Source organism: Dermacentor andersoni, chromosome 1, assembly GCF_023375885.2.
Source record: "Dermacentor andersoni chromosome 1, qqDerAnde1_hic_scaffold, whole genome shotgun sequence".
NCBI lineage: Eukaryota > Metazoa > Arthropoda > Arachnida > Ixodida > Ixodidae > Dermacentor > Dermacentor andersoni.
Window position 1 is genome coordinate 155,352,275 of NC_092814.1, and position 24,599 is coordinate 155,376,873.

The following is a 24,599-nucleotide window of genomic DNA, read 5'->3' on the forward strand; positions in this document are numbered from 1 at the left end:
ATCACGTAATGGTTTCTATGCTCTATACAATAATACCAAGGTAAGGTGCGTGGATAGTATGGTTCCAAAGATATAAGCGATAAACGTATAATATGCTTTCGTTACATGAGGTTTTAGCAAGTGGCCTCCTCTGACCGAACTGAAAGATGTCGCGTCCAAAAGCATGTATTACAAGCAGTTATTTCGCACACTAGAAACTACCATACAAACATTTAGTAGTGCTTAACAATACTAAACCTATGTATATACTATATAACCAATGCCAAAGCATGGAACTACATTCTATGGCAGATTATGTGGTGCATGCAGAGCATGTCACAGTGCCTTATCACGCCTCATATCTTTTGCTGCACTGCAAGATGATATTGAGCCAGAGTATCTTGACTATAATACTATTTTGAACCACTTTATCCAAAGATCAAAAGAAGTGCACTTTATCTATGGAATGATAAATTGAGATGCCTAAACTGTTCAGCTTTAGTTTGTCTAAAATGCAGTCTAGAATACTCAGGTGCCTGCAACTGCTCTGTTCTAACGTAGTATGTTGCTACATCTAGACATCACTTAACTGCTCTACATTTGCTACTGTTTTCTGCTTCGAGCACATACAGTTAGGATGAAGCAAACCGTGTTGCTTTTACATTTTGGTTTTGCCCTCCTTGAGCACATTTTTTGCCAACTTGGTATGAAGTGTGACCGGAATAAAGGAAATCCCTTTTATTTTTTACTAACAAATCCCCTTTGTTCAGACCCAAACCCCAGAAGGGCTCATCAACGAGCCACTGGTCTCTGGTGCTCGTATGAAAGGACATGAAGGTGTACTTCACACGAGGGTTAGCTTAAGCACTTTATTTTATTTTTTTCTGCAGCTATTCAGCATTTCACAATTTAGAAGTGATTTTAAATTTTGCTATCGAGCAAGCAATAGCAAATGCACAATAAAAGAAAACTGGGTGAGTTGGACAGTGCTTGCGTTTGTTCATTCTTTTCTATCTGTGTCTATTGCGCTGATACATCATGAACCTAATGGCATGCTGGACAGTTATTCAGCCATAGGATGCCTTTCCAAGGCTTTCCTGCAAGGCAGTATTGTAGGCTTCCAGCAGTGCCTGCACATCCTGCTTGATGGGGTGGTAGTTGTACTCAGCCAGTTTGGCTTCGACATACTCTTGCGCAGCAAAGTTATTCTGCTCATGGTGCTGCCAGCGGCGTTCCAGGTTCACTAAGCGTGTGTAGCCTTCTTCTTCATTCAGTGCAGCTCTTGCTTCGTCATACTGGGCTTGCAGTTCTTCGACCACCTTTCAAAGAAACAGCAGCACAGTATTGGCATGTCACGAGTGCAGACCAAACAACACTGGTTGCAAGGATGGCTGGCACTGAACACTTATCTTTGACTATAATACACCCAGGATGAACCCTGCCTGAACTAGAAAAGTGGGTAAACTTCCAACATTGGTTTAAACACAGAGCTGTAGTAAAACATGCTCCCACACTCCCTTTACAAACTATGACAGAAGAGCGCTTTTCCAGCAAGATGAGTAGTGTCCAAATTAATGCATGTGCGTTGAATAAATTTTTCTTGCAGCCACAGCCACACCATAAAGTTTACAGCATTTTGACTTCCATATCCCAAGTAGTACTGCATGATGAAAAATTTTTTTGCAATAACTACATAATTTACATGCCTCTTTTACACTAATTGACATTTACCATGTTAGCAGAAATACTACAATCTTTTTTCAGACTATACAGGATATTTAAAGATGTGCTACCTGCCGTAAGCAATTTCTAGTTCTCGAGCAGGATTACTTGAATAGACAAATATTACTTGCACCAGAAATCAAAATGCATAGTCGAATACATATGAGCAAAATTTTAAAAAATTTTAATTGCTTTATGCCACATATCATAATTTACAAGTTGTAGTTGGTGAGTTTGCAAGGTGTTGCCACTACATTTGTTCTAGCAATCAGCTTTCTGTGACAAGGAAAATCGTGAGTACACCAGTTGCCTCCTGATAGCTTGGCATTCATGGACTACTTACTGTCATCACAAGACGTCACTCGCACCCAAATCCACACTAGACCAGTTGGTGGCCCAAATTTAGCAGCTACACCAAAACAAGTAGCCTGTGACATATAGGCATGTGAATGGTGAAGCATTGGTCCATCGGGAATGTTTAGTTCTTTGTGGCATGTTTGAGGGCAGTACTCGGGAGGTGAGCGAGCAATCAATGATATTCAAAAGCCCTAAGCATGCTTTCCCACAGAGCTAACTTTCCCAAATCAAAATGGCCATGCTCCTGCTATTAGTGCTGTTGAAGCTGAGAAATGTGCTTTGAAACCTTGGCCAGAGTGGAGAATAAACTGTTTCAGGAATTATGTCACTGACCTGCAAGTTGATACTTCAATTACAATTCTAGCCCTAGGTCCGCCACCTTGGCTACATCAAAGAAGGTGTGTGGAGAGGCTCATTTGCAGGTTTTGCATATCGTCTATTGGGCTGCCATGTGGGCTTTTCTATTGAAGGTTTTCATTACGACAAAGGCACAGAAAAGATAATATTTCACAAACAATTGTACCCTATATACGTTTTAAAAGGCAAACATGGGCTATCCAATAAGTTTATTTAAGAAGTTTTTGAATTAACTATTCTTAATTAACTATTCTTAATTAAATGACAAACAAATTAGAACAAACAAAATATATATAGGTGGCTTTTCATGTGGCTGTCAACAATATGTAGTTTTTAGGTAAAGGGGAAGACTGTGGAGAAGAGAAGACTGGAAGGAAGGATGCAGGAAGGCTTCGAGGATACGTGGGAGGTTCGTGCAACAGATGGTGGGGAATCTAATCAATAAAATCAATAGCCAAAACTTATGCATGTTTGCGATGTGAAAATATCTTGTAATGCAGGAAAAATTACATATTTTTTAGTATTTAGTTTATTTTCTTCCATGTCATGCATACTAGTTGTGACCTTGTAAAATAGGCTTGCAAGATGGTTTTGCTTCATGTAAATAGGTGTAATTAGGTTTGATCAGATGAGGAGTACTAAACACCTAACTTGACTTAAGTCACTGTCTTTATGCATGGCAGGTTATGGGTGATCCTTGGCATGAGAGCACCTTAATTGAGAAGTGGTCAAAGCTGCTTTTCACCTTTCTGGTTGGCCCCTTCTTTATCAGCAATGCTTCTTTCTCTGCCAACAGCTCTTGCTTCTTTATCTCTGAAGAGCTTTTTAGTTTGTCCAGGTCACAGAAGACAACCATCTCTTCTTCCATCTGTTTAATCTTGCTCTTGAGGCTATCCAGCTCCTGCTGAACTTTGTTTTCTAGTTGTTCTATCTAAAAAGGATGCAAATATGATAATATGAGGAAAAGTATGGCCTGTATTAATCTTGTTTACAAAAACTAAAGAAGTTCATTTCTGTTACATCCATGATTGTATAACTTGTTTAAATCCATGAGGTTGATTCAGGCACCATATACATCTTTGCCAGATGAATAATATCCTTCAAGTGTCACCTTAAGTTCTGTCTAAATCTATTTCTTGTTCCATTAAAGATACTTCAACCTAGTTTGAATGCTGATGTCAGTTTATATGCTAACTGCACACAACAGTGTGATGACCTTTTGTGCCTTATTACTGAGTACCCAGAAGCAAGAAATAGCCCATAAGGACAAACACTGTAAAAGGGTCTGAATGTGAGCTTATTGGTATGGCTTCATTATGGGGAAACAGCACGAAAAAACGAGACAAGAAATATGGATATGACAGTGCCTGTCCTGTCCATCTTTATTGTCTCCCTTTTTTCCTGCTGTTTCCCCACAATCATGGCAAACATTGGCTTGAAAGAAAAACAGTTGATGTAGTATTTGTAGTCTTGGTGAGAAGAAAGCAGCCAATTAAAGTAGCATGTACGTAAAGGGAAGAAAAATGAACTTGTTTAACAAGAGATGGTAGAGTAAACAAAAAAAATCAATTTTTATCAACTCCAATTTTTAGACTCGAACACGACAAAGTTATACACAGCGCAGGAAGCAAGGTAGCATAGTGGTGAGTACTCCAACCTATTTAAACACAGCACCAAAAGCTCCACCCCCCGGTATTTAAAAACATATGCATTCTGTTTACATGCAGTATTTTTGTTTTATTGAATAATACGATCTTATATGCAAAACATTCAGTTTATCCCATTTTCATTAGGTGTCACTGCAAATTTTTCCAATAACAGTGCTGCTGTAGTGCATTGCATCAGTGCGACTTCTTTTCTTTTGTGTATGTGTGTGCACGCGTGTGTGTATGTGTGTGTTAGTCCAATTTCACCCCTGTATCTAACTACATTGTTGTACCTCAACATTTCAAGAATGGGTGTGAAGTGGACAATTATGAAAATGATGCACAAAGTCTTATTTCGAGTTCATCTGGCATAAGAATGGGCGTATTCTGTGAAAGTGCTCTCACCCAGCTTGATAAGGAGCAGGTTCATAAGGCAGAGTCCTCAAACTCCACAAAAATCAAAGAATGATGAAAAAGGAAAAGCAACCTTCAGAATGGCTTTGGGCAGATGATGGAAAGAAAGCGAAAAATGACATATCTTCTGCTGGAGCCTTTCTAACACATAGGTAAATGTGGCAACATCAAATTGCATAATTTTATTTTGTCTTTTACTTTGGTGTACCTTTACTAGAAAACTATTTGCTTGATTATAGTGAAACTTTAAGTAGGTTGTATTGCCAACATTTTGAACTTAAGATACTAAAACATTTACTCTGGCACAATAATTGAAATCCTGAAGTTACCCTCTCATAGGTCACAACTAGTGTGGGCAATGTTTTTTTTTTTTTTTTTCTTGCATGCTGCTAGCATGAATCCATTTTTCTTAAGAAGAATTCATTGTTGGGCTAGTTGGTCTTGCACAGCATAAGTGAGCCATCAATCGCACTACTTAACTCAGAGTTTGACTACCTGCACAACCGTCTTTGAAATATATGGGTACTTCCTGTGTTGCTTCTGCATTTTTTATTGTGTGCATGTGTTACAAGGTTATATACAGAAGAGCCTCGTTGATACGTTCCCGTTACGTACGTCTTTCCCGGCCCCAACGGTCGCCATCGGGAACACAAAAAAATGACCCAAAGAGTTACGCTAATTTTTTACCGGTTTATACGTTCCCGGAAAACACGATTTTTTCGGCACCAGTGTCCAGTACGTTGCCAAAATGCGATCGTATGATAAGTTTTCAGGCCGCTAGATCCCATGTAAACAATAAAAATGAGCGAGGCGCGCGCGCGATCGAGAACAGTATATCGCTGCCCACCGCGGCAGCTTCACAGCTAGCAATACTCGCCCGCCCGTTTCACGTGAAAATGCCGGCGCGCACTCAGTTTCTCATTTCGGTACCAGCAAATCTTCTCCGGGGTCGTCGGACGCGGCATTCACAGCTGTCACCGCCAATCCTATTTCAATAAGCATCTTCGCCTATCTGTTTCACAGCGCTTGGTGGCGTCGGAAGTGTAGCGCACGCTTTTGATAGGCAATAACCGAAACGCGCCGCCGATCCCTGCTGCAGACTGCGATGGTATACGTTTTCCGGCCGCTGGATCCCATGTGAACAATAAAAGGCGCGAGGCGCGCGCCATATCAAGCAGAGTATATAGCTGCCCGTCTCACGTGAAAATGATGATGCGCACAGTTTCTTATTCCGGTACCAGCAAATCTCCGCCCGGGTCATCGCACGCCGCATTCATAGCTATCGCCGCCAAACCTATTGCGATAACCATCTTCACGTATCTGTTTTACAGCGCGTGGTGCGTAGTGTCATTGGTAGCGTACTGCACGCTTTTAGTAGCTAGGTGATAATCCAAACGCGCCGCCGTTCCCTGCTACAGGCGGCGCGATGTGGGCATCACGTTTCGCTTCGGCAGCATCCGGCGTCGCCCACCAGCTCGATTTCGCTTTGGTTTCCCGTCGCCCTCTTAAAACACCAACGCAATAGAAAAACAACAAAACGCGTCTCGGACCCCCGGTACACCACCAGCTCGACGCGCGACGGCGTCTCGTGCCGCAACGATCTGCGCGACGCTTCGCATTACGTAGATGTCAGCAATAGTTCTCTGTCAATTTTTTTTAGTTACTTCGGATCGTATGTTTACCCGATTAGTACGTTATTTCTCGCGGTTTCTTCCAAAATGTGTGAGCGAGGTTCCACTGTATTGTATAACCTTTCCCGCTGGTAACCAGCTGTGAGTAGCGCTTGTCTTTGTCTTTCCTTCCTGTGTGCACTGTCTTTTCGTTGCGTTAATTTTCCTCATCAGCATTTTTCTTAAATTCCGTTTGAAGACACTAATATGTGGAGTACACCTGCCAATTTTAATGGTTATTCTGCCGTTGGTTCCTGAGAAAAGGAACATTGAAATCTAGAATCCTCAATGAAATTTGGTACTTAAGCATAGAAACTGTTAAAGGTGCCGCAGCAAAAAACTGCAGAAAATCAAGCTAAATGGTACCCCATTCAGCATGCAAAGCTTCACATTAATTAACATACACAGTAGCTTTAGGCTAGAAAGCTGAAACAAAGGCTATACATATTTATTCTACCGTCCTCACTCTATCAACTAAAGCATCGTAAAACAAGGTACTACCTTCACTTTAAACTTCAGACTACTCTGTACACTGATAACAATATGTCAGCAGAACTGAAATTATGTAAACTGCAAAGGTAACAGCATAACAAGGCCCAAACATTCACTTGTGCACATTAAGTCAAAATTCAAATGAATTTCTGACTCAGCCAGGCTGAAACTAAAAAAAACAAAAAGCATTTATTGCAAAGGGATGCCCTGAGCATACTTAATGTTTGGCTGTGTTCCAAATTAAAACAAAGCAGCTAAATTCCACGAGAGATTGAAACAGGTGGTGTATATGACTTCTTATTTTTCTGATCATTTTACACATTACGCACACGTGACTGAGTAGTGCTCAATAGCTACTTGTTTTTAAAGAAAGCTATTAGTAAACGGGCAAAAAAATCATCAAAGGTTTTTCTTAAATTCGTGACAATACTTAAGGCCACGCAAGTATAATATAGCAAATACCTTTATTTACACCTTATTACCTTTATTATAGCAAATAGAAATAAAGGGGAACTAGCTCATGGCATTTTAAAAACTTGTGGACAAAGCAACCTAAAAAAAAAAATTATCGAAAACGCTACAGTTTTCAAACTTGCTCATCTTTGGGATTCTTTTGCTACTTCTCTGCACATCCCAGCTTGTTGTGATTTACAGCAGAGATAGGTCTTTAGGTGGATAACGAACCTGTGCATTTTTATTCTTCTACTAACCTTAAAGTACATAATACAATTTTTTATTTATAACATAAACATTTAAAAAATTCTACATTATTGAAAAATGTTTTTAAAAAAAACTATCTCACATTCAAAGTCACCCAAATTCTTCTCTGGGACTGCAGAATAATAATATGCAAAACATGTTGCATCATTTTTATTGGAACATGTCACAAATGTTTGATTATTGTGTTTTGAGAGAGTGGTCCATAGTGCAGAAATGAGCATTTCTTGCAAAAACGTTATACAAGGACATGCCTCCTTCTTTTCTGAGCCTTATCAATGGTAAGAATGAGGTACTTGTAGTCAGTGGAAAATATTTTCGTAAAGAAAAAAAAAACTGAATTAAATGCACTCGCTTAGTTCGTCACTTCAGTACAGCAGCCGATATTCCTCCTCAACAGGCAATGAGCACATTTACAGCCCTCCATTATTTTTTTTTTCCCGCAAAGTGCCAAAATATAAGCTATGGAATTAGACAGAGGGCCAATAATGTTTGCCTTCTGCAGTGGGTCTGTGTGCCCGTTCAGACAACATGGAAGCACAGACAACAGTGAAATGCATTTGTGAAGAAGACAGCAAGGTGCGCGGCTCTCTCAGTAAGCGAAGTGCAGCAATAGACATCTTAGCTGATGGTGCACAAGAAAATTCCATTCCAGTGAAATTTCCATAGTGTTGAAGATGTCGGTGTCTCTCTGTTGTGGAAGATCTTTCATCAAGGTGTGCGTCCAATTAGAGATGGAGATCAGATCTGTCAACACTGCTTCAAGTGGTACAAGGATTTGGTCTCAGCGTTCTCGGACTCTGGTGATACCGGTGACGTCTTCGTACCCGAGGGAGAGACAGCCGGCAAGCTGAACAGGCACATGGAGTTCACTGATGTTTCACCCTCGAGGCCTCCAAGTCATGTTCCTCAACGACAAAGAAACTCTTACGCAAAACAGGAATCAAAGCGAAATCAAAAGTGCTGTTGCAGTCAAAATTCGATCACGGGTCTGCGCTCTTTCTGGGAGAACTGGTAGTCCTGAACCCTCAAGGAACAATTGTGATGACTGACTTGAATGGTTGGGAAACTTGAGAAAAGTCTACGCAGCATGTACATCTTATCAAGGACGCCTTCAGTTGTTGACACTGCTGCCAACAAACCTTGATCCATGAAAAATTCAGGTCGCCATGCCAAGTTTATCAAAGTAAATGATTCACAAGGTGCGAAGTTGGCATGAGAAGCACAGCATGCGGGCAGCCCCAAATCCACCTTAGAGGTTTTGTATAAGTCCTAAGGATAAGCAGACTGTCATGGCCTACTACACAAAAGATGAGTATGGGTGCTCTTAACAGAGCCCAAACAAGAAATACGTGCGTGGTTGTTGAAGGTGAAATGCAGTATGTGCCCAGGTTTATCTCTCGCTCAATATGAGAGGCACATTGTACACTCGAGGCGACAAATATGGACATTTAAATGGCGTTGTCAAAGTTCTATTCACTTCATCCAAAGAGGGTTCTGCTTGCTCCAGACCAAGTGTGCCTTTTTGTGTATTGTGCCAATGCCAAGCTTACTGCACTAAAAATTTTGATGGATGATGCGTATACCATCGAGGACTTAAAAGAAGTGCATCTGCCCCTCGCCAACAGTGAAATGCCATCTAGGTGACTGTGAACTGTGTCCTATGAGCGATAGAATAACTAGAAGAACATTGGGGGCCCCACACGAGGCTGAGGTCACATATGCAGCGTGGGAAAATGGAGACATTGTAAAGAAAACATTGAAGCCGACTTTGTGAAGAAAATAGCTAATTGGATCTCCAAGTGGTTTCCGAAGGACTATATATGGCGGGCACAAGCTGCAGACATTCGTGAAGCAAAACAATGTGAGCAGCAAGGATCCCTCATTCTGTGTTTTCACTTCAAAAAACTAGACTGCCATTGTTTTAAATGAGATTCAATCCTACCACTGGCAAAAAAAGAAAAAGTCAATTTTCACTTGTGTTGTAACCACCAGAAAAACAACACACAGTTACGCTGTTATAAGTGTTGACATGTCGCACGATGCAGCCCATGCTTGGCTTCATTATTAAGCAAGATCCACGAGTGCCTTGAAGTCTCCCCCACAAAGCCACACCACCTACGTAAGTGACAGAGCCGCAAGCCACTTCAAAAACAAATTACAATTGTATGAGCTTTTGTGCAAAAATTATGAGTCAGTAAAGTGGCTGTTCCCTGCGACTGGACACAGGCAGAACTCATGTGGTTGAGTCGGAGGAGCCGTAAAGCATCAAGCTTCTCTTCACAACCTATGGGCAGAAAATGGCAGAGTAATACAGTTGGCACCTGAAATGGTCACACAACTCCAAGGCAAGCTCGAGAACATCCAGCTGATTCATGTACTTGCAAGCGAGATTGAGTGCTTCCGTAATGAAAAAAGAAAGGAGTGGGAATTCGTGTCCAATGTGCAAGGCATCCGTTCATGGTATGTTTCACTATGCAGACCAGGCGTGACTCGCACTAAACATGTTTTGCCTGTGGCTAAAAATGCTGCCACCAAACTTCACAAAGTCGAGACTTTTTAAACTCTGACTGATTGCATCTGGTATGAAAATGAACACTTTTGTGTGAACTAAACCAACACTCTTGGCGACTGCAATCCGGGAGCACAAATTATTTTTGCCTGTCATAATGACTTTTTCAATTTGGAATAGCATGACAAAGCAACACACGCATTGAGTGATTGCATTCGTTAGCATCCAAGACGCGAATTCTGTTCCATGCAATCAGATGAAAGAAGGGAAAGCCACTACTGGGTTTGCTGCCTCTTGACGAGGAGGAATATATATCAGCTGCTGTACTGAAGTGACGAACTATGCGAGTGCATTTCATTCAAACGTCTTTTTGTCTTCGAAAACATTATCCACCATCTGCAAATACCCCATTCTTGCCACTGAGCAAGGCTCAGAAGAGATGGAGGCATGTTCTTATACAATTACATTTCCCAAAAAATGCTTAGTTCTGCACTATGCACCATTCTCTTGAAACAAGATATTCAGACATGTGTAACATTGTTCAAAAAAGAACGATGCAACATATTTTTTCATATTATTATTCTGAAGTCCTCAGAGAACAATTTGGGTGACTTTGAACAAGAGGGTATTTTTTTATAAACATTTTTCAATAAAGTAAAATGTTTTTAATTTTGATGCTCTGGGTAAAAAAAAAATGTACTTAAAAATTAGTAAAAGAATAAAAATGCACAGGTTCGTTATCCACCTGGAGGCCTACCTCTGCTGTAAATTGCAACAAGCTGGGATGCACAGAGAAGTATCAACAGAGTCCCAAGGATTTGAAAGTTTGAAAAATGTAGCGTTTTCAATAATTTTTTTAAAAGGTTACTTTGTCCACAAGTCCTTAAAATGCCATGAGCTATTTCCCCTTTATTTCTATTTGCACTATAAACAAAGACATTTGCTATATTATACTTGCATGGCCTTAAGCACTGTCACGAAGATAAGAAAAAATGTATTTTGCTAAATTGTTGTCGTTACCAGATGACCTCTGATGATTTTTCCCCCATTTACTAATAGCTTTCTTTAAAAACAAGTGGCAGTTTAATGCTATTCAGTCATGTGTGTGTAATGTGTAAAATTATCTGAAAAATAAAAAATGTCAAATATACCACCTGTTTTGATCTCTCACGGAATTGACCATCTATTACTGCGTACAACATGCAGAGGTCATTAGTTTGTGCTCCATCAGTGGTGTGTTGCCATTTGTTCCACCATCCCTGTTCCTTTATCATGACTATGAATACATACAAAGTAATACCCGCATACAATAAAAAAAAAAAAAAAAAAGAGTTCTCTTGTGCTTTCTTGACTTAAATTACCATCAACTCGGTTGGTAATCAGCACATAAAGGTGCAAGTGTTTTTATTTACCTTCTGCAAATCCACTGCCAGCTTTTTCTGCTCCATCCCTAGAGCAGATAGTGTCATTTTTGACTTCTCCATTTCATTTTCTTTGAATCTGAAACGGTTAATTTATTTGGTTTCTGATTTTTTAAGTACACAGAACCTGCACATACTCACTGAAAGCCTTTGCAGCAAAGTACACATAGATATTCTACAGTACAATGCTATCAAATGCAGCTCCAGATCACACTTTAAACGTTCAGCCTTTTACATGTTAGTATTGCCAGTTGCAGTATCATTAAAAGCAATCATTAAAAACAACTGCCACCAAAGAACCAACTCCCATAAAAGATTTAAGAACATTAATGTTTGCGCAGTTCTTTTACATTAAGTTTTAATATATAAATACGTATAGCTTTATAAGTTAGAGATATTAGAGCAATGATAGCGCTATGCTGTTAGCATGAGTTCTATTTTTTTTTTAATTTTTAAACATATATCATGTCTTTGCATCCATCTACTTACATCAGGTCATCCTTGAGTACAGCCATTTCTTCTTGGCTTGGCAAAGTCGAGAAGTGGGGTAAGGAGCGTGAGCAGCTTTCCAGAAGTTGCACGATCTCCCCCTGCAGAGATGGCAGGAAATTCATAAAGACAGTTGTATCTAAGCAAAACAATTGCCTTGTCCACAATGACATGCAAAAATGTTCCAAGAGCCGGGTGAATTTATGATTGAAAGTAGGTTTACTCTGACTTAAAAAATTAAAACAAAAGAGTATTTACAAATGAGGGGAGGTCCAGTCTACTCATCCCACACATCCTTGTAAACGTCCGGCAGGGGGCCACGGTTGGTGTTGCATGCCGATTGGTAACGACAGATGAACCACAATACCATGAGTTTTCTTTTCCCCCACTTTTGCTCTTGGGCCAGCGTTGTCGCATTGTCAAGGTCGAAGCTATGCCCTGTCGTCCAGCAGTGTTCGACAAGTTTGGTCTTGGAACATGTTGCATGATGGCGTTGGCAACGTCTTCTTTGTGTTTTTTCAGTCTCGTTGACCTTTTTCTGCCCATTTCGCAAATGTAAGTCACGTCGCAATCCCCACATTGGACTTTATAGATGACCCCGCTCTGATCGTCCACAGGAGTGTGGTCTTTCAGTTTCGTGAATACATTCCGCAAAGTATAATGGGGTTTGAAAACGGTTTGTATGCTGAGCGGATGCAAAGCTCTCCGAACAGTATCTGATACACCCTGAACATAAGCAATAGATACAATAGACGCTGCCCTCACTCGTGACTCACTTCCCCTTCTTCTCCGCATTTGCTTCTGGGTATCGTTAATAAACGTCCTGGAATAATGGCGCCGTTTTAATGCATCAAATACCTTTTCTACTTCTTGTAGCTGCAACTGCTTGCTCGAGCACACTGCATCACAACGTGATGAAGTTCTTACAACGGAGCATTTGTGTTCAGTTGGGTGATGCGAGTCAAAGGATAAAAAAATTTGGTGTCACACTGCTTGCAGTACACTGTAGTTTCCACACTGCCATTACCGGCCCGGTGTACAAGCACATCCAGAAAAGGCAAAACCTCCCCTCATTTGTGTCAGTGTATACTGAAGATGCCGCCTGCATAGATGGCGATACGCCTACACCCTTTTGTTTTAATTTGTTATGTTAAGTCGGAGTAAACCCATTTTCAATAATGACATACACATACACAGATATTTTATTTATTACTTTTGATGTTTTATGTTAGTACAATTAAGATGAATATATGTGTATACTGTTTAGTTTCGGATCATGGCAATGAACCAAGATTTTTAAAAAAGCAGCTCTTTTGTTGTATAATCTGGGCCTCCATACTACCATACCCCTCACAGTCAAAGTATTGCTTTTGTTACTATGCATTTTAAAGAGCAGAAGTTCACATCACATATCTGAAAACACACTCATATAACTCACACTCATAATGAATGTTAACTATTGCCAAATTTCTGTTGGGGTGTGTGGGGGAGCCACATTTATCTATCAAAATATCAATGCCATAAAGACCAGCCCTCATGTTTTGCGGAGGTTCCTGCATCACTTTATGACAGTTTAGCACCTCTTCTGTGCAAGATACTACCAGCAGCCGGAGCCTGCTTTCCCAGAAATAGAGGAACACCCTAGAATGACTACTGCCCCTGTTAAAACCAAGTGCGGCTGTGCAGCTAATATTGTGCTGTTGCTTATCTTAACTGAGTGGCAAAGTGCAACTGTGCCTTAGCGGTCCAGACAGTGCAGCCAAACTGGAAAGACCTATAAGTGAGACACAGGTATTGTATTTAGCTACAAACCTGGAGCTTCTCCTGGCGCTTGTGTTCATCTTGGCGTGCTTCATCAAAGCTCTCAAGGAAAGCATCCATGGTTTCCTCACGTTTGCGGAGCTCCTGATACTTGGCTCGTCGTTCTCCATTGTGCTCCTCCAACTCCTGGTCGAGCTGAGCCAGTTCCTCCTGCAGTTTTCCCAGGCGCTCACGTGCCTCAGATGCTTGCCTCTCCATGCTCGACAGCTCACTGTTGTCTTCTTTGACCTGCAAGCTTTGGCTTTAGCTAAAATGCCATCTTAACTTCTGCTCCACAGTAAGTACAGGCCTTCAGGTGGATATCTCATTTACACAACATTGTCAATAGTATGTAATGTCTCAAATTCTGAATGTTATGTAGCCTTTACCAAACCCCAAAACCAGTACACGAAAGACTGTCTTATGTATCGGAACTTGTAAGGCATTTCCTTCTTTCCAGAAAACACCGTCAGTAGAGAATTTTTTGAAATGGCTATCAATGGAACAGACGTCTTAGCTTAATTGTTAAGCTTGCTTGCCCACACTTCTGCCCAACTAGCAGTAGCAGTGCTGATCATCACTATGATGAAGTGTCACAGCACATAGCACTTCCGAGTTGCATGTGATATAATCGTGAAAGTCACAGACATATTTCACTTCCTTAAGCTCGCTAGCCTTGTCAGAAGTTTAGGAACCACTCTGCAAGTGACCAGAATTGTCGCCTGGCCATGCGGCAGCATGTGAGACTCCTGACGCTCTGAAGCACGGGAGAGTGAGGAGCACTGTCCCTGTTGATCTTCGGGGCTGTGAAACAATGACAGTGAAGTCTTACAGGGGCCGGTGCAGTCACACATGTAGTTGCTCTGAAACTTTTGATAAGGACTGTACTTGCTGATCTAAAAATTGGCAATTTCACCATTAGGTTGGTATACCATCTCATGGGAAAGCTGGCTTAACCATCAGACCCTTTTCTTGGAGGTCGAGCCAGCTTTCCCAGTTATTTCAATAGATCTAAACCTGCTTGTAATGAATTTTGTTCAATTTCCATCATGACAACATTATATGTGAGCTCATTGCAAAAAAAAAAAAATAATAATAATAAGACTAAGAAAAATGTTTCAGTAACAGGCGAAAACAAAAACCATATTTATTCCAGCAGTATAACTGCTGTTTAAAGGTACGTCTCTTCATTGTTCCAGTTTTATGCACAGATCCCGTCTTTTTTTCCAAGTGAAAAGACAGACTCCACCACATGTGAATATAATTTGAAAATATTTAGAAAAAAAATATTCATTCTGGAAAAAAATATTCAAGCAATTAATTAATGTAACAATAAACAAAGCAAGAATATTTGTGCACAGCATCTGTCTCTAAACATAATACATTTTTACAAACTCGTTTAAAATGTTAATAGGCCGTAGGATACAGTGATGAGGACCTGCCAGTTTGCCAAGTTACTGAAAATATCATTATCATGTAAACTGCTCTTGTAAGGCCAAGCACATTGCTTGTAGGTGCCAAAAAGAGTTTGTCTTGTTGAAGCAGTTGTGGATGCTGCCAATGCCGTGGGGGGAAAGCATGGCTGTTATTTTGTAGTAATGCCTTTTCCAATGGTATCCCTTCTTGCACTTTTCATGCTTCGTCAGTGGTCAGAGTGACTCTCCACCCGCATTATCAATGGGATCAGCAAGTCATTCTGAACAATGGAGACAAGAGTGGTATGGAATTGAGCAGAAGACATCGCTATAAAATGGCAGCTGTGACTTCTTGTGGTGGTGGAGGTATACATTAAAATTAAATTATGGGGTTTTACACGCCAAAACCACTTTCTGATTATGAGGCACGCCGTAGTGGAGGACTCCGGAAATTTCGACCACCTGGGGTTCTTTAACATGCACCTAAACCTAAGTACACAGGTGTTTTCACATTTCGCCCTCATCAAAATGAGGCTGCCGTGACCGGGATGCGATCCCGCGACCTCGTACTCAGCAGCCCAACATTATAGCCACTGAGCAACCACGGTGAGTGTGGAGGTATACATGCCCTGAGCTATAATAGGAGCAATATACTAATTTACATTGATGATATTCAGAGAGTTCCAGTGGTTTTATACAGGGCATAATTGACCCTATACCCAAATTTGTTGCATGCCGGACTATTCATTTTAAACTACTGGTAAAATGAAATGCCATATTCAATAATCCCTGTTTTCTTCATTATTGCTCACAATTTGTTTCTTATAACTCAGTGGAATAAATTCCTGTCAACATTACGTCAGGCATTTCCAGGGATCTGTATTAGGCCCTTTATTATTTCTAATATACATCAATGATTTACCTTGTAGCACTTCAAATAAAATCAGACATTATGCAGATGACTGTGTATTATACGAATCTATTAACTCCATTGATGAGCACCACTGTCTTGCCCAATTCCTTATGTCTTTCTGCGCTTGGTGCAAAACGTGGCAATTGAACATCAACTGTAGTAAAACAGTCGTGATGTCATTTGCCAATAGACAGAGCCCCCTCTCATTTTATTATTCTCTGGATGGCATCCAACTTAAAAGAGTGTCTCATTATAAATACTTAGGCGTCATTCTAACAGAACATCTTTCTTGGTCTAAACATATAGAATATGTAAACGAGAAAGCCGTAAAAAAAATCAGGTTATTTGCGCCGCCCCTTAGCTAAGACACCTTGCAATACTAAACCGCTATTATATAAAATGTTAATTCGCCCTGTTATAGAATATGCATCTGTCATTTCGTTCCCTTACAAACAATGTGAAATAAGCTCACTCAATAACATACCATGAAAATCTATCCATTTCATTAGCCAAAGTTACAGCTGCAGTTTCTCACCAACACAGGCTCAACAATCTTTGAACATAGAGCCATTACTTTCATGTTATCACATTGAAGCCTTAAAGCTTTTTTATGCAATTAATAACTCCACCTCTGGTCTTTCTGATTGTAACTATATCACATTTACTAAGGTAAGCTGTACCCGTAGCTCCCACTCCTTGAACATTACACCTATTTATGCCCGTACTAACACATCCAAGTATAGTTTTTTTCCACGTACAATAGAACTTGGAATTCTCTACCCAGTAACATTTGTTCACTACCACTAAAAGATTTTATAGCTACCACTGGTAAGCACTTCACTAACATGTAAAGCACTTCTGTTTTATCATTCGTCTTTTTGTGTATATGTGTGTTTTTAATGTGTAACGTATAGTAATGTATAATGTTCTCACTCCTGCTATAGGCCTATATTGGGCTGCAGTATATGTAAATAAATAAATAAATAGCATATGATACACTACTTTTACTTATGTTGTGCCACAGCTATTAAGGAATTAATGCACCATGTATGGGTAATATACGAAATGACATTATGAGCCACTTTCTACTTATTTGAGACAAGAAATCATGCTAGCAAGGGCAACAGTACTTGCTTCAACATGTTTTTGACATTTGTATGAGGAACATATGCACGTGACTGGTAATTAAAAGGCTTACTGCAAATACAAAACTATAAGCTGGTGTCATTGCCCTCCTTTTCACACTACAACGAAGACATTCACAGTATTTCAAGTTTTCTGGAATGTTCTGCAAACTAGGCAGCTCAAAAAAGTATACAAAATGCTATGAAGCACACCTGAGCAAGCAATCGCTCCCTTTCCTGGGCTGGAGTCCCCCGTTTCTTCTGTTCTTCCTCCAAAACTGCTTTTTTCTCTCCTAGTTCCCTCAATCGCTCATACAGCTTCACTGCTTCCTGCTTCACCTGTTTTCACCAAAAAACATCAATTCACCCATCGTCAGGTTGTTTCACAGCTTTTTACACCATGAAACACCTGTTGATATGCCACATTTTCTATCACCTTGCAATATGCTGAAAAGCCATCTAAAAGAACATTGTAGCACTCTCAAATATAAACCTCCTCACATACAGACCTAGGTTATTAGTTCCAAAAAAAATGCTTCATGTCTTTCTGACATGTTAGTTTTGGAAACTGCAGAACTGCTTTGACGCTGCTTCTTTTCGGTGTCACTGTTCACCCTTCGTCACCTCTTGCTACCTTGCCGACACACATGACCTCCAGCACAAAAATAACTCCAGCTGAAGGATTTTTCTAGGAACCAAGCAATTGGCTTTTGGCTTTTCTGCAGAGCTTAGTTGCTTAGTAGTTGAGCTTGCAGCATTTTGAAATGCGATATTGAAAACATATTCATTATGCAAAATAGAAGTGAGGCGTGCAGACAGGACACAAGAGTAGAGAAGTGGACAGTAGAGAAGTGTGTCCTGTCTGCACGCCTCACTTCTATTTTGCATAATGAATCCTTACCAACTAGCTCAGCTTTCTGTTGAAAACATAACTCTGCACTAAATTTGGAGCGTGGTTATGAACACAAGGCACTTTCTCAAAATAGCAATTTCACAACAACAAAGAAAGAACTTGTTATGTTCACATAAATATGGTATCAATGGAACTGTACTGTATGTAGACCGATGAGCAAAAGTACACAGGCTTGTCATAAAAGCTCAATTAATTTGGAATTAAGGCACACAAACTGAAATTAATGAGTGACTGGAAAGTTTGCAGTGCCAAGTTTCAACTGCAGTACTCAATTTCGAGTAGAATTCATAGGTGGAGAAGAAAATCGGCTTTATTGCGAAATCCTTGGTCCATATATTTTTGCTCAGGGGTGTACATCAACCAAGGTCACAGCTTACCGAAGTCAATGAAATATCATCTTCTAAGGCAGTCTTCTGCAACTGAAGACCTTGAAGCTGCTGTTGCAGTTTATCCAGTTGATCTACAAGTGATTGATTAATGTCTTTCTGCTCTGTATACCTAGCCCACAAAGAAAGGAAAGATCATCTTACAACCAAAAATATTGCAGCAGGCAAGATGTGCAGATAGCAAAAGATCCTGACCAGTTGTTTTATACAGTCGATGTCCGTTAATTCGATCCTGACGGGAGCTACGAAAGGGGCTGATTTATCCGGCGGGTCGAATTAAACAAAAGGCATAAAACACGCCGAAACACACCGCTAATTCAGTTGGCAGCATTTGCCTTTAAAGTTAGCTTCGCCGCAATATAAATGTGTTATGCGGTGTAGTATATTAGGCGAGGGAACGGTGTCACTGTTACGGGACATAGAACGTGTTCCCTAATTTACACACGCACGTGCGCCATCTCAGGTCACAGTACGAGCCCCCAGACGCCTAATAATAAGGCGCCTAACCACTAGAAAAATCGGCATTTTTCTAGTGGTATTGCCGCAGAGAACGTACGCTCACACAATACTCGCAATACCTTAAACGTCCCTCAGGCTGGGCTTTGAATTTTTTATCTTACCACCTTGATTTTCGCTAACATTCCCAAAACACAGATGTTTTTTCTCCACTTCTCGGTGTGCGGCTCGTGCGCGCGCGTATAATTAAGGAACGCGTACTAAACGCATGGCGGACGAAGCGAGGGCTCAAATCACCACAGCAACGTCATAAACAGCTCTGAATAGCTGCCAGTATGCTCATTAGGCGTCTAAGTGCTCTTACTGGGACCGGAGACAGCGCGTTCGAGCCTGTATAGTTAACAAACGCGTCCTATGTCCCGTGACAGTGGCCCCTTTCCACTCTTGCTATGCTTCAAGGCATAATACAACTGCATTGCGGCGAAGCTGACCAGTCAAGTTCGAATTATTCGGCGTAGGCCAAGTTTGAGGACGAAATAACGGAAGTTTGTATTATATAACGGAATTATACAGACGCCGGCCAGGACCTTCGGTCGATATCGAATTAACCGAAAAATCGAATTGACCGGAGCTGAATTAACGGAAGTCTAATGTATTGAATTCAACTGGCAGAAACCAAGGGCCCATGCAGCCAAGGACTTTATTATTATACAAGGCAGGATGAGCCCCTGTGCAACTTTCTTTCTGCACAACATATAACATGGTATTATATCTTCAATAAATTAGCAGTTAAGAGGTGCAATTATTATTTTTAAACACTGTTCTCAATACATATTCCAGTTGGGACTTTCTCAAAATCAATTATCTGAATATTTACAGGTCAGTACAGCGAATTTTGCAAAGTGAAAGAACACAAGATATTATCATTCTTTTTTTACCTAGGTCATCACTTTGTTTGGTTAAATATATAATAACCTCGCCCGTGTGGCACAGGTATAACACATCATCTGCGATAATAAGTTATAATAAAAGGTACTTACTTGGTCTGTCCTAAAAGAAATGGAAATCACAGTTTGATGAAAGCTATGTGGCTATATTCAGTGAAATATCAATTAGTGCTCCTGTTCCATTAGAGGCTGTGTATGGATGGCATCTTACTGTATTCTTGAAGTATTTTTCTTTCATGTGAAGCAGACAGTAACATCACTGCATTGAGATGTACTGTTACCGTATTTTCGTGATTCTAAGCACCCCCCGATTCTAAGCACCCCCCTGTATTTTCGCGAAAGAATTGGGAAAAAAAGTTTGCATGCGAATCTAAGCACCCCCCTATTTGTTAGGAAGAACGCGCAGCCAAGACCGCCAAGCGCGCTTGCTCGCTTTGTCATCGAGCCGCAGCCGTCGGAGTCCCGAGGTGGAACGTCGTCCGCGGCGCGATCTTGCCGCACAGCCGGACTGCAGAGCTTCACGAACTCGTGAGTGGCAGTGATAGTGACTGTGCATCCGACACAAGCGGTAGGTTCACAGTCTGCACCGATTTTTCTTTTGGATGTTCGCAAAATAAAATGTTATTTTTTGCACCCGTCTCGTCGTGATGCCGCAGCGAAAAGGGGGAGGGGGGTCATTCTAGATTTTTCGAATCTAAGCACCCCCCTCACTTTGGGCATCGAGATCATGAAAAAAAGGGGGTGCTTAGAATCGAGGAAATACGGTAAATAAGGACTCTAGAGATTACAACACAAACAAAATTGCAGTTTAGTCAAAATATTTCTTTTTGCAATGGATGACTTGCCACACCTGTTCATAAGCATCCACAGATGACCGTTGGAGTACAAGCATTTTCTACTATAATAGAGGTCCTTTACCTACAATTGTGTTTCGGGTGAACTAATAAACAATGTAAAAGGAATGTTAAAACACAAGACATAGCAGTAATGTTGTTTAAAAAGCAAATATACTTTGTCAAATTGACATTAAATCAGACCTCTTTCCTTGAAGATAAAATCACAAAAGGAGAGGTGAGTCACAGAAAGCTGCTTTAAGCACCAGTTTGACCAGTATTGCATAAACAGGTGCACCATGCACATATATGCAACTCTTACAGCTAAACCGCTGACTGATTTCTGCTTAAATTTGGCATCAAGGTAAAATTTTGCTGTGGGTCAAGTTTAATACCACGTTTGCAAGCATTACTAGCCTGTTTAATTCACAACAAAGGCAAAGTGCATATTCTCTGCAGCCAACACCACTGAAAAAAAAAAATTTTTTTTGCTGCAGTAGAATGGTGGTGCCATCTGCCATCAGTACGGTGAAACACGGCTCTCATTGTAGTAGTGACAGATGGCACCACCATTGTGTTGCAGCAAAATCAACATTTTTCTAGTGGTGTCGCCACAGAGGACGCGCACTTTGGCTTTATTGCAATTAAATGAAACAGGCACACAATACTCGCAAACATGGTGTGAAACTGAACCCACTGGAAGAATGCTACCTCTGTACAAAATTTGAGCAGAAATCAGCCAACGGTTCAACTGAAAGAGCCATGTATACCTGACAATCCTATTTATGCAACACTTAGTACATGGCAGTAGTATACCAACAGCTGTCACTTGGAAATATTGTAAATAATCACAAACAAAAATATTTACTTTATTAAGAACTGAATTATATGTAAAAGCCGGCTAATAAAGAGAGCTGCTCATTCAGGTATTTGCAGGATTGAGAGAGCAATTGATTGCATACATGTACCACCGTAGGTAAGATCATGAGGTATTGAATGCTGGCTTGGAACTGAGCCCATCAAAGGGCCTACATTGATAACATTGTGAAATACGACATGAAGTGAGCAAGTCACTGCTGTGCAAGTGGTGCTATGGTGCAAAACTAACCTGGAGTTTTAACTGTGATGGGTATGTAACTAGAATTACAAACAAGGTTAATAAGAAGAAAGTGGATTTTGTTGGGGGTCTATTCCATGTCACTGGCCTGTGGTACCTGTGACGTAGCTCTGGTTGCATTGCAGCTATTATGTTGTCTGCCATGTTCCTTTCCTGCTCAATTTCCACTTCAAGCTGTCGAAGTTGGCGCTCACGGTCTTGCCGCTGCTCAAAAAGAAGTTCTACGCTGTTCACTTCCTGGTCATTCTGGCTCTAGAAGACATGAAAGAAACCATATACAGACATTTACCGACATTACAAAGAAAAATTCAGTGGTCACCGTGTAGCATTGCAAGGTGCCTTACTGAACTCCCCGTAAAACGCTCCAGCTGCTCATAGATGTTAGCCATTGTCTTTCAGTGGGTCATGAAGCAAATATGACTAAGTTGTGAAGCACTGTTAGTGTTTTGTTGGTATGAAGAGGGCTATATGGCAATGGTGTTAAACCACTAGCAATTAAGAAATTACTGTGATTACTCTTGTCACATGCAAAGGCAGCAATAAATGTATGCCACTACAATGTTGCTGCTGTCTCCATTCTCAAAATATGAAAAATTAAAACCATCGCATGGTAGCAGACATATAGTGCTAACATTGCAGAAGGGACATACAGTGTCTTCGTACATGCATCTTATAACAAACGGGGAAGCAGTAGTTATTGGCACACCCTGCCCACCCTGTCACTGCCACTTTGTCACTCTGGGGCACTTATGTCAGACACCAACTTTGGGCACTGTAAGTGTACCACAGAAAGGAGCAATAGGTAGGGCATTGCACCATCCCAACTGAGCGGTTAACATTTAGTTAACGGGAAATGGGGAAAGTAAAGCTTGGGCTCTTTATATCTTCATTGTTACTAGGCCCTTTTCAAAAACTTCAGGAATATATTCACTGAAAAGCATTGCACTGCACTCACTCCGGCATGTTTTCAGGTTTGAAAACCAAATAAGGACTCATGATACAAACGTCAGTGCCACTACCAGTGCTTTGTTGGCTGCATGGCCGAATGCTGGAAAACAATGTAACACTTGGGGAAACAACATTAGTGGTAAATAAGCTGCCAAAAGTTTAATGTGTGTGGAAGAGTGAAAGGGATTTAAGTCTATTTCTTGAGCAATCACCTGTGGATTTGTGAGACAGCACACTATTGAAAATAAGCATAAATTAAGCCCTTTTTCTACTTATGAATCTTCGTTTTCTACATGTATAACGGTAGTCTGAAACTTAAAGTTACAATATGCCCACTGATTTTTAAATATGTCGGCACCTTCAGTGCACCCACTTGGTACGTGTTCAGCTTCAGATTTGCTGAAAAAATGAAAAAGAGGTCAGGACACAAGAAAAACCAAAGAAATTTTTACCTGATTGTGTTGTCCAATACCAGTCTTAAACTTTTATCGTCACAGAGTTGGTCTGGTACCAGTTGTTTCAGAAAGATTTTCTGAAGTTTTTTATACATTATTTCTTATTCGCTTCTTCCTGACAATTTTATCAATTTCTGTAGTAACTGCAATTTCCTAACACCACCTGTATTTTGACCAATTCCCCACAGTGTGCATGCCCCATCATGAAAGGAAAACCAAACCAAACAAGAGATCGTACAAACAGAACAAGTGCCCCTGTTTACATTGTCTTTAGTGTCTGATTTTTGTCCTCTTTGTTCCGCCAAATCACATGATACCTCCACCCCCATTTCTTTTCATTAGGAACCACCAGAAAGCTGGAATGATCCTAGCATGCAAGAGTGTTCTACGTACAACAAAAGTTATTCGCATATGTGTGGTTTATGTGCATCAGTTACATATTTTGTGCATTTTGTTCGGTATATAAACATATATACTCAACTAAGCACTTCTCTCAAAAGAGGGGATGCCGCTTACATGTGAAAACTAAAATAATGAGAATAAGTGAGTGGATTTCAGAAACCTAATTATTTTGCCAGCTAAAAAAAAAAGCTATTACCTTAAGTTCTCTGTACTCTTCCTTAACATCTTCCATGTCTGCATCCGTGTTCAACTTGTCGACCAGCAAGTTGTAGTCTGCCATATCGCCTTGCAGCTCTTTTAGCTCAGCACTCAAAGCTTCCGCTTTCTTTTTGTACGACGAGTAAGTAGCTTGCTCTTGCGCAAGTGATTCATTTGCGCGTTGCAAACGGTTAGTCTCCGCAATCAATTCTGTCATTTTTGCTCTCAGCAAGCCGATAAAGTAACTTTTGTCTTGAACCTGCCGCTGTGAAGATTTTAATGCAGTCTTCGGCGCCACAAGGCCATGCTGAGTCATAGGACGCTCCGGAATGCTCATCTGCGAAAGCATCGCCGTAGGAGGACCTGTGCGCGTGCTGGGTCGCCCGCTCAGGCGACTAACTGCGCCGAGAAGACCACTGCGTTGTGTGGCTGCCGTAAATGACCGCATGTTTGGAGACTGAGGTCTGTTGGAGGACGAAGTTGTTGGTCTAGAATCCATCATCCTGAAATTCGGACGGCGCTCCAACAATATGGATCGAGTGCAATGAAAATAGCTGTGTAGAATATTTCACAAACGTTGCAGGAATCGCAGAAAGCGCTCTCTTGAATGTGCTTCGGGAAATGTTCGCGCACTCATGACAGTTCGAGTTTATAAACAGTTGCCATGGTAACTGTGGAGCATACGATGATGGTGTGTGTGGTCAGTGCATTGGTGTGGTGATGACTGTTACCATACTGACCATACTCTCTTACAACAGAGCTCAAGCAATGTTTAGCTTCAACCAAAACCAATGAACCTAGCCGTATTTCACTGACAGCCCGAGTACAGTGTAGCCTGAGGCCCTGGTCTGCCTGGCCTCGGCGTTCATGACGTTCGAAGTTTTTTTTTTTTTTTTTGTCGCCTGGTAAGATGGTA

At 40.8% G+C, this 24,599-nt stretch overlaps 1 protein-coding gene across 1 annotated transcript; it reads right to left on the reverse strand.

The window, feature by feature from the left end:
- Positions 1–834: 834 nt before the first annotated feature.
- LOC126527605 (intraflagellar transport protein 74 homolog) lies at positions 835–24,544 on the reverse strand. The gene is made up of 9 exons (XM_050175413.3): positions 23,682–24,544; positions 21,778–21,932; positions 18,319–18,439; positions 17,242–17,367; positions 13,589–13,825; positions 11,777–11,877; positions 11,279–11,366; positions 3,161–3,346; positions 835–1,298 (listed from the first exon to the last, which is right to left on the reverse strand). Exons 1-9 carry the CDS (start codon positions 24,183–24,185, stop codon positions 1,047–1,049), a joined length of 1,770 nt encoding a protein of 589 aa, XP_050031370.2. The 5' UTR covers positions 24,186–24,544; the 3' UTR covers positions 835–1,046.
- Positions 24,545–24,599: the final 55 nt, after the last annotated feature.